Here is an 11572-nt window from a genome sequence, read left to right as displayed (position 1 = left end):
AGCTACATTGCCAAGTTTTTCTTTAAAAACTTTTTGAGACACTGAAAATTCCCAGAGCTTAAAAGCAATGAACATGTAACAGTTAACATGTTCATTGCTCTGGGTGAGTCAAACCCAGAGCCTCAGGTAGACTATGTAAGTACTCTACCACCCAACATAATACCTCCAAGGTATTTTAATGATATTTGCATGGCTTTGAAGTTAGGAGAGACAATCTTGAGATGTATCCTAGTGAGAGAGCACTCGTCTGGTGTGCAGAAGGTCTTAGGTTCAATACTGACCACCGCAGAAAAGCAAAAGGAAATGAGAACAAAAGGTGAAGAAAATAATATACAAACAATAATGTTCTAAACACTGTGCTTTAATATTTCAATTCTTTGTTGAACTAAAATAGTTTTCTACAAAAAACTCAAAGTATTTCTTGCTAATGACTTCATTTTACAGTACCAATGTAGATCATCTCTCTTTCTGAAAGACAAAATACAAGTTAGAATGGTTTTAAAAGTATTTCAACAATTCTTCTCTTATGAGACATCTGCTCAAAATGAAATGCACTGAGTACCAATCTGAAATGTTAAACACGAATGAAGGGCAGAATGTACCAATCGAGCCTGCACACAGCATACAGACGTGGGCTGCAATCTCATCTGTGTGTACACATGCGTACACATGCATATTTAACCCTGCCATCTTAACTTCTGTCTGCTTAATCACTACAGCCGGGAGTCCCAAACCACTGTGTGCAAACGTGGAGCCCAATCTATGGGCAAGCTGCACGTAGCAACAGATTTCCACTGGTATTTACTTTTGAGACAGGGTCTCACTAGGTAGCCCTGTCTGTCCCGGAACTCACAATATAGACTAGTTTGGTCTTGGGTGCATGGCAATCCTCCTACCTTAAATCTCCCAATTTCTGGGAATATAGGTGGATGTTAGCATAGCTGGCCACTACTAAAGTCATTACTTCCTTTAGAAACAAAAGGGAGTGATTCGAGGGGAGTGTAGCCTCATGCATTTCCTTAGGAAAGGAAAAGGACCGCGGTCCACATTGGACTGATGTCAAGTTCATACAATGTGGAGTCTCACTGCTTGTGAGGTCATGCTCATATTCTCTGGCTACTGCAGTGAGTGGATGGGAATGGGAGACCCTAACCAGTCAGTTTTGCAGAGCAGCGTGATAGCTTCATGAAGAAGCAGAGGTAATCTCAACACTGTTTAAAGGAGATATAATTGACACATCTAAAATCACAAACCGCCTTGATGACGGCTTTGTGAGCCCATCTCAGCTGACAAAAAGTTATTACTCTCTCTTAAACACAAACCAGTGGGCATCGTGTGTGTCCTGAACAGACACCTGGTTTACATGAAAGGTTCCTATTTCAATGGGGTTAGGCACAACAGAGCATCATACCCTGTTGATCTTTATAAGGACTTGATGCTGATGGGGTACCTGTGGGCAGAGTGGGTGGCGTGGGGGCAGGCTCCTCTAAAGTCAGTACTGATCATTTACTCCAAGCAGATAAACACTAAAAGAGTGTAAACTGTTCTCAATCACCTGTGAGTCAACAAGTTTCTAGTGTGAAAAGTACAACTTTGGTGTTACAGCAGCTCAGCCAGCATCTTCCTGCAGCAGCGGCAGGCTTGTCCTGTCTGGAGGTCAAAGGGAAAGCACTCAGATCTATGGAAGCCCTACTGGCTGCCTGTGGGCTGCTCCATGGATCCTGGGCAACAAAAGAAAGTGAAAATAGCAGCCACTTCCTCTCAAGCTTGGAACCAGGCCTGCAATGGCTTCACTGTTTCTCACTGGCTCAAAACAGAGTCTTTAAAAATCCCAGGGCTTTAAAAGACCTTCAAGAAATGAAACTCAAACAAAGAAAGGCAAACAGCTTTGGAATAGACCCTTGAGTATAGAATACTATTATTATAATCTCTTCCAGCTTCTCTCCAACATGAATACAATAAGCATTTAGGAAGACAACTGTTTAAAAATGGCAGATTTCTAGTGACAAACTGGGACAAGTAGCAGTGCTGTACCCAACACAAGTGCTGCATGAGAGCTCACATAGCTGTCTACCTGTCTTGTCCTAGCCAGCCCACTCCTTACCAGCCAAGACAGTTCCTAGAAGACATGCGGATGATAGGATGATAACCAAACAATGGAGGCTGCATTGTCATTAGAGGAACACGTAGGAAAGGTCTGTTATCCACTGAAACCTTTTCTACTGCATTAAAAAATACTAAAATTTTTTTTTTCCAATTCACAAAGTTGAAGTCCGTACTACTTTTGCTCAAGGATAGACTTATGTGGGCTATCTCAACCTTTCCTGAACCAATTGAGACCATTGTAAATAATAATAGTTATCAGTGTTTTTAATGAAGAACATAACAAATCAGTATTTTCTAAACAGAGAACAACTTAGAATTTCTGACATTATGAAGTGAATGACTCAGAAATACCTCAGTGATGGAATGGAATGAACATGCTGCTTTGCTTAATTGTACAGTAAGTATTTTAATCTGAGAATGACAGGTCCTCTAAGTTTTTCCTGTTCCTCAGGGAGCAGGTTAGGTAATTGCCAGACATCTTGGTTATTGAGGAAGCTACTTGTATCTTCAAATAAACTGACTCAAGAGTCTAATGATTTACTTCAGTGACTAAAACCTTAAATCATCTTTCTTCATCTTGAAGCTGATCCTTAAAATTACCAGCCTTTGGGAAGAGGTAGACATCTGGAGGGCAGGGTTTACAGTTCAGTCAGCATGAATTTAAAAAATACAGTTTTCTTTTAGTAATTATTTTATGTTCTAAATGAGGTAAAGTTTATAAACTACATTGGCGTAATGTTGAGGGCACTCTGGTGATGATGACAGCGCGAGTAACTTCCATCAAATGTCCGAGGGAAATATTGATTATTGTTTGCCCACTGTGAATTCACACTACATTACTAAAAGAATCAGTGGGCACCATTGCTGCAAATCCTTATGAGAGGCAAAGTCAAGGAATGAGAGCTTACCAAGCCTTTCCCAGATGTGCTTAGGAATGCCTGGATGGGGAGGGTGTGGGAGGGAGGCAGACAGAACTACCTAGTGTAGGCATCATGAGAAACTCGATCTTTTCCGGCTTGGTTTGTCTGGGAATCACACACATGCATGGATGGAGCAAGGCAGCAGAAAGAATGGACGTTTAGGATCAAAATAAATAAGAGACAAACTGTTCTTCACGTCTAGAAACTGCGGGAAATTATGCGGAAACATAAAGGCTCATTGAGGGTTGTACTTCAGCACCATGAGTTGTGATGGAATCCCATTTCTATCACTGGCAGGACACTTCGCAGCCGGGAAGCTACAGAATAGCGCTGAGATCGTGTTTAGAACAATGGGGCATGGGAACAGAAACTGCATGTTCTCTTCCTTGCTTTTCTGCTCAGACAGGCTTTCCCGACGTGGAGGCAGAGCTGGTAGGGGTGCTTTTTGGTAGAGGAAATCCAAGTCCTAACCCTTTTGGCCTCTGCACGGCTTGAACTGGCTCAGAGATCCCTCTGCCATCTCTCCCGAGGCCTGATCCGGGTGTCCAGCCCATACTCTGCAGCATGCGGTTCCCGATGTTGCTCTCTAGGATTGGCTGGGCGTTTTCACCCACAATTCCTGAAATGAGAACACGAGCCCACAGGTGAAGATCTACTCAGGGCTGAGGAACTGGAGCCCTAGGGCCTCTGTGTCCCTTAACCACCACACAGGCACCCAGCAGTGTCTGCTGCCTATGTTGCACCGAGCCACAGGGTCAGATGGGCTTCACAACTGGGTGTTTTCACTGCTTCATGGGCTGTGTTAATGAAACAGCAACTTATCCTGCCAAATCTTCCATTTGCCCTGGACTCTGAATGTAATAAAGCCAAACCATAACTGGTTGCACCCTGTATTTCTAAGAATTTAATTATGTGTGTGACTTACACCTATATAGGGATATGCATGTCTCAGAGGCCAGAGGCTGACATCCATGGTCTTCCCTGTTATTCTTCACTTGACTTTCTGAGATGGTGTCTTTCACTGCCTGCAGCTTGGTGATTAAGTAGACCCAAAGCCAGGAAGTCATCTCCAGCGCTGGGGCTATGGGCCCAAGTTGCAGCGCTCAGCTTTAACATGGGTGCTGGTGATCTGCCCTCAGGCCCCATGCTTATCTCAAGCTGGTAGTTTATTTTCACAACACCCCTCTCTTTCTTTATTATCTAGTCTACCACAGCCCTCAACTCTACGCTCAACCTTCTTCTACAGGTCTGTGCTTTAATGGCTAGGGAAGCAGGTTACTTGGGAACAATACAGGAAAAGAACACTGAAGATCTGTTCATGGTGGTTCTCCCTGAGACCAGAGGGAAGCTCTCTCCTCACAGAACCTCAGGATGCCTATGGTGGCCCAGCTCAGTCCCTGAGTCTGGGGTGTCTCTGCTCTGAAATATGGTCAGTGTTCTAAACAGACATTGAAATGGATGACTTAACACTCTTCAATGGCTCCCGAGTGGACAGCACAGTTTACCTTCCAGTCCCACACCAGCCTTCTATCACCACTGATGTGTTTCCTCCCTGACTGAAGATGATGACTTCAACGTATCAGGCTTACACCCTTCGACCACCATAATTCAGAACACTGTCCTCAAATGAATACAAGGCATGGGGGACCCTCAAGCATCAACACTGACAGTAACAAATACCCAAGGGCTCCAGACAACAGCAGTGGCCTAGTTCTGCTGTGGATGGGTTGAACGGATGAAATTTGTTACTGCTCTTTAAACTGTGTGCACACGTGACCTTTGCATTTCATAGTGGACAACAAATATCAGTGTAGAGCCAATGATCTCCCTTATCCGGTGTTCAGAGGAATGAAAAGTGGGTTGACCTCCTTGCCTTGAAGAACCAGGCAGTGCTGCAGACATACGTTAAAACTGACCCTCTAGTATTTACTACAGAGCAAGCATCAGCTGGACAGTAAGTTATTTATCCATACTTCTATATTCTCCATCTTTAGTGCTGCAGGACAAGAGTAACAGTCTTCTCCATTTGAGAAATTCCTTACATTCAATAGGGCCCACTCTTATTAGCTAACTCAAACAGGTCGAAGGGCCGGGGACCTCAGTGGTGGATAGAGTGCTTGCCAAACGTGAGCAGGGCCCTGGGTTCAATGCTCATGACTGTAAGAACACACACTTTAACATGTGGCAGGAAAAGCCTGCTGTGACCTACAGTTTGAAGAAGAACTGGGGTCTAAGCCAAATCCTTGGCTAACCCCATCTCATGCTTGAATCAGTATACAAAACCTACCATAAATGAGACTATGAGAAAGAATAAATGAAATGAAAGTAGACCCTTGAGTTAAAAAAAAAAAAAAAGAAAAACATTTGGTTAAAGTTTTTGGTTATATAGCAAACAAACAAACAAAAAAACAACAAAAACCCAATTCAGTTTATATTTCAAAACAGCAATGGGGTGGCCACCCATGCTTGTGGAGCTGCAGGGTAGGTGTCAGATGAATAGCATACTCGTAGGTGAACACCATGCAAGTAAGTACACTCGCTTAGCTCCAGCCTTTCGGTGAGTGCAACAAGTCAATTTAATTCTGTGCATAAGCTGAACTTAGGTCAGAGGTCTGATGCTGCCCTTGGCGACACATCTGGTCGAACAGATTTTTGGAACAAAGGATTGCAGGAATTCAGATTTAATTGAAAAAGAGAAAAAGAAAGAAATATAGGTCAACTTAAAGCAGCTCTAGACATTGCTGCACAATGGTCAGACCAAGTCCTACGTGACTCAGGGAAAACAGCGTGTGGCTGTGATGCTGGCACAGAGATAAGGAGGCCAGTGGAGGCAACTCTTTTAAAGTTATGTGCTTATAAAATGCCAAAGAACTCCTTCTTTCTCACTGTTTAGAATGCTGTTTAATTTTTTTTTAACCCCATAGAAATAGAATCAAATAAGTGATGTCTTGTATTTGGAAGGAAAAATAAAGGGCACTGACCTCTAAATGTGTGTGTTCCCACACAGGACTAGCGGGGAAAGACAAAGGGACCGCAAGACCCCCCCCCCTTCCTGCTCTCTCACTCTTGTTCTGTGAGAGAAAGACCCAGGAGTCGAACACTCAGACTTAACACAGCCCATCCCACAGCCGTGACTCCCTTTTCTCTGGCTCCCAGCACTGTAGCATCTCTTAAGTCCTTTCCTAGACTGCACTCTCTGTGTGGGGCCGTGGCAAACTTTTTCCTGCTCCAGGCTTCAAGTCTGTCTGCTGGGTTCCCCGAGTCTACTGAAATAGTGTGTCCTCTCCTCCCCCACCCCCAGACCTTGCACAGAGCAGAGTGAGGTGGAGGGAAATTCACTTGCCTAATTGGCTCAAGAGATGAAAATCTTGCCTCAGCCTCTCTTAGTCACTAATCTATCCAGCTGACTGCAAGCCTAATTGGCAGCTTGTTGAGTAATTTGGCTCCTAAAGTGTTGTATTGATGTTGGATCAACATCCACTGGAAAGGGAGGTGACAGGCTGCTTCCCATATGACAGCAAGCATGGGTCTGTCCTGTCCTTGCCCTGTATTCAGAAGGCGGTTATCAGTTCTCCCTTCTTTCCTGTCCTTTTCCTAGCTAGCAGAGGGTCAGGGCTATTACTAGCTATGTTATCAAAACTATGAGCTGTAATTACGTTCTTAGTATCTACTTTAGGGACAAGAAGTGACACTGTGGTGTTACTACTGTTAGTTAAATGCTTCAATTATTTGACCTGTAATATTACACATATATTTCATGTAAATAAAAATATAAAAATCAATCTAACTATGTGCTTAAGTATCTATCCATCTATCTACCTATCTATCCATCTATCTTAATTGTTTTTTATTTTCTTTTATTCTGAGGTGCTGGGGATGGAACCTAAGGCCTTGGCAGGGTTTGCACACACCCACTGAGTATGTCAGCCAGCCTTGCATTTAGGTTCAAACAATGAGAATAATTTAAAGTGAAAATATTATGTAAAACCAGTTTGCTTCCTTAAATGATGAGACCCTAAATGAAAGACACACACACACACACACACACACACACACACACACACACACACACACACACACACGTTCTTTTACTGTGTTTGGAGGAGTGTTCTTTGTAATAGAGGTTTAGGTTACAGCAAACCAAACAGGCCAGGCAACAGTAACTTCAAACAGCACTAAACTTAGTGCAGTAGAGAAACGATACCTGAGTGTAGTTGTTATCATATCTCAACAAAAGTATTTAATATTTTTACCGTCAAATCCTTAATAAGCTAGGACTTCTACCAAGACGAAGACCAAGCTGCCACTGCTGGCCTCCTGTAAGAGGGTGACAATGTTCTTACTCTATTGCTCAGTGCTTTCCCTCACCTTTACAGACGACATTTTGTAGACTATAAAATGCACTCTGCCAGCATACCTCTTATTTCAGTACTCCTCAGTTTCACAAGAGTAAATCTACATCCTTTGCTGGAGACACACACTGGCTTTGGTATGTGACTTTGAAGGAGGCAGAGAACAAGCCATACATTAAAAAAAGTCAATATCTAGCCCTATCAATGTTCATTTTACATTGTCAATTCTGAACACAAAGGTGAAAGAGCAGTACATACACTAAAGCACAGAAATAAATTTGGTGTTCCTGTCACAATTAATAAATGTGTAACCAATACCACAGCCGGCTGTTGTAGCCTTCGAAAGAGACCGAACTAACTCTGCTTGGCACAACTGCTAAGAGGACGGGGATTTTCTCCACTTTAGCCCTCATCACAATTAGATCTGGTTCAGAATGTCTTACAGACAACGCCACTTATCATGAATATATTAGACCACTGTTCATGCTGAGAGTCATCAGCTTACACATATCCAATGTGGGGCGGCAAATGAAAAGTTCCTAAGCGTACATTTCCCGCAAGGTTTTGCTAAGTCTTTTCTATATCTGCTGCTTGTTTTCATAATAAATTACAGAGTAATCAGAGAGAATTGCAAGCAATATCCACCTGTCCACCTCATCATTCTTCCTATTTCATATGAGGAGCTTTCTTTTGAATTTTCCTCATTTAGAGTCAATGCCGACTAAAAGTGACATGAGAGTGAAGGCAGGGAAGGCCTGCAAGGACCTGTGAGCACAGCAAGAACATACGTGTGTGCGTGTGCACACACGTAGGCCAGAGGGGGCATTGGGTGCCCACTCTGACACTCCACCTTATTCGCACGATCCTGGAGTGATGCATGTGTTAAGCAAGGCCTAGTGACTGATGCTCTGGTCTCTGTCCCCTGCAGCACTGGAGTTACTGGCTTTTTGGGTGGCTGCTGGGTATCTGAACTCAAATACTGGTATCTGCATAGAATGTGTTCTTACCCACTGAGCCATTTCTCCAGCCTGAAGAATACCTTTTCAAGAGGAATTTTACAAGCCAGAAGAGTCTTGGAAATGTATAGATGCTAGAGACTTTGAATTCTTTGAGGAACTCTACTCCAGAACTTGAAAACACCAATTTCAGGGACAAGGTGCTGTTCAATGTCTAACTTCATTGTCCGGGTATTTATTTATGAATTTTTTTTTTTTTGACTGCATCTGGATAAGCACCTTCACTCAGGTCTGGGTCATTAGTGTTAGAAGGTCTTCTCTTAAATCTAAGGACTTGCACCAAACACCTGCATTTCTTCCTCCCAGAAAGGAACTGCTGTACTAGGTTTGAAAATACACTTAAAATGAATGACATACATTTTTAACAACCAACCAACCAACCAACCAACCAACCAACCAACCAACCAACCAACCAAAAACCAATACAATGACAAAAGCTCACCACAATAAATGCCTATGAACTTTTTTCCATTAGCTAAAATCTAGTAGTAAAATGAAAATCTCAAATCTTAAAAGACCTGAAATATGGTATCCAGAATATGCTGGCACAAGCTTAGCACAGATTTATGGACAAAGGACTGTTTTACGCTACAGTTAAGGTTTGCATTTAAAATTCTTCATCAATGGTTTTCTCTGATACCCTGAGCTCTGGATGCAAACTCTCCTGTACAAAGAACTATATGATCTCTTCTTCAAGCACCTGCTATCCCCACTTCACATAGGTGCTAAGCGTCAGGGGCTGGCCCAGTCTTCTGCTTTGTTACTGTGGCCACATGGGACCATTAGTAATGTTCTTGGGACATGTCCTTCTGTGGATTCTGACACTGAGGTCAGAGTTCACCGGAATGGGGATGGTGAGGAATCCTATCCCAGCCTTAGGAGACACTGGAAGATCTTATCACATCTATCTGATCTAAAATGTGGCTGAATTTCCTTATGGGTAGATACTATCTGTTACAAGTATTTCAGGAATACTCTACATTTCTCCACAGTAACAGCTGATGCATCTTCTACAGATTGGGTTCAAGTCAGTATATGGAACAGAGAGGGTTCTTTTTAAATTCACTTTATGTTAGTGTATGTTAACTGTACAAAATAATAGGTTTTGCTATGATATCTTTATTTTTGCACATGATGTATTTTTATGGGATCTGCTGACCTATCACTCACTTACCCCCCCCTCCCCTTCTTGGTCTTTTCTTTTTCTGGGGCATGATACTTTTGACAACTAGATGGCATTTGTGACAGATAGCCTATCTAGCTTTGTTTCTGATCTTTGCCAGGGACACCCAAGACATCCTCTCTTAATGCCAACATAGGAGAAACATTTTCATGACATCCCACAAGTTCACGTTCACTTACATTGTATGCAGTGATCTAACTGGAGCACGGCTGTTGAGCCTACATGTACACCACTCAACTGTACCAAGGGCAGGCAGGTTACTTCAGAAAGGAAGAGATGGGGAGGAAATAAAAGGGAGGAACAAGAGCAAAAGGAGGTCTACAAATATCCTCAGGATATGTACACTCTCAGGATGCTCAGGGCATTGCCGAGGAAAAAGCACATCTTTAGCAGTTAGTCAGTGACTACCCTATACCCACCACTCAGGTCTAGTAATCAAATGGTGTTAGGTAGTGAGCTATTCCTCATTTCACCTGCTTATTCCCTCCTTCCCCTGCAAGTCTGAAAACCTCTTCAGGCCAGCCAGAGACACAGCGTTGGAGGTTTCTGTGTCTTTCCACCCATTTGGGTGTGTGCACAGCACGTGTCTCATTGATTAGCTACTTACAAGGTCCACACAAGGAACGGACTATACATAAGTTCTAATGTAAAGGCAAATGATCAATCTGCATTCCTGCTTCCTGCAACCATGCCTTTCTCGCAGGGAGAGTGATTACCGATCGCCTGTGTTCTATCCCTGGTGATTTATGGGGTCTGCATTTGTGCTCCACTCCACCCCTTCCATTTTACCTGCAGCAGGGGGTCCAGGCAAAGGGGCAGCTTTCCTTCTCCTTTTGATGTCTCCTGTGCACAAGGATCCTAAATGCATGCTTGTTTGCCTACAAGTAATTATCAGAAGAAATAAAAAGTATTAACAAAGGAGGGGGAAAATGACACATAAATACACAGCTTGTATAATCTCAACCTAAATCAAACATTCTCACCAAAGATGGAGCTGCATAGTAAAACCACCAATCTTGTTTATATCGAAACATAATTACGTTTGTTGACAAGCATTCAGCAGCTAAATGCACCATCATAAATTGTTACTGGGATGAATAATATAAAAGGAATGCTTTTTAATTTTCAAAACTGGCAATCTTTCTGGCTCAACATAAAATCAAGCACTGTTGCTTCTGACAGGAAAATAGCGAAGATTAATTATCTAAAGAGATCACAATATTGTTGCTAGGTTATCAATTGGTTGCTAATGCTTTACTGTCAGGACAGCATTTATTACAGGAAAAGTATGATCAATTTCTTTTCGGATGTTATGCAGCAGTGAATTCTTTTAAAACATTTTAAATAGATGGAAGGAAATGGTGATGCTGTCCTTACAATTCATACAATTAGAATTGCTTAATTATTTACGAGTCAGGAGAGAACAATTGGAATTGCATGGATGCCCGGCTGCTGCGCTCCAAAAGTCTCTCTTGATCCGAGGCTACAAATGTGTAAAGACACGGCATACAAGAACTCAGGGTGAGCCTTGTTGTTTTTGGAACCAGTTACAATTATCCAATTCTGCTTAGCTTTAGTTTTCTAGAATTAAAAAAAAAAAAAAAAAAATTAAAAAAATAATGGCTCAATTAGAAGCCAAAAGGGCTAGTGCAAAGAAAGGGAGGATTTAAGTGTTCAGACTTTGTAAGCCAAAGATGGGCTCTGCACTCATTCCCAAGACCACAATCCTTGATGTGAGGTTGGGATAGGGACTGAAGACCACAGAGCAGAAATAAATGAAATGTATTTATCAAATCACATGCTCTTTTATTTTTACATGGAGGTTTCCGGTAGTTGCAGAGGTTTTAAACAATCCAAATTGAAAACAGCCACATATATCAGAAATGAAAAGAAATAAAGTGGTATAATTAAAATAGCGGTACATACTTATGCTACATTCATATATAGGTTTAAATGTGATGAAAAGCCATTGCTGAGCAAACTGTATACATTTGA

The 11572-nt window shown here is 42.2% G+C and overlaps 1 protein-coding gene across 5 annotated transcripts in view; it reads right to left on the bottom strand.

Moving 5' to 3' along the window:
- Positions 1-411: 411 nt before the first annotated feature.
- The window catches only part of Gpatch2 (G-patch domain containing 2), a 143108-nt gene continuing 131947 nt past the window's right edge, over positions 412-11572 (bottom strand). For 4 of the 5 annotated variants that reach the window (XM_051186527.1, XM_051186526.1, XM_051186529.1 and 1 more), the window contains 2 exons: positions 10367-10455; positions 3390-3645 (listed from right to left, as the gene is read on the bottom strand). In XM_051186527.1, coding sequence (XP_051042484.1) covers positions 3425-3645; positions 10367-10455 — 310 coding nt within the window. In that variant the 3' untranslated portion in view covers positions 3390-3424. Of the gene's footprint in view, positions 469-3389; positions 3646-10366; positions 10456-11572 lie in introns of those variants that run through there. The other variant, XM_051186530.1, reaches the window with a different exon arrangement.

Source organism: Phodopus roborovskii, unplaced genomic scaffold (genome assembly GCF_943737965.1).
Source record: "Phodopus roborovskii unplaced genomic scaffold, PHOROB, whole genome shotgun sequence".
Taxonomy (NCBI): Eukaryota; Metazoa; Chordata; class Mammalia; order Rodentia; family Cricetidae; genus Phodopus; species Phodopus roborovskii.
The sequence above is the reverse complement of the archived record's forward strand: the minus strand, read 5'-3'. Positions and strand labels throughout refer to the sequence as shown.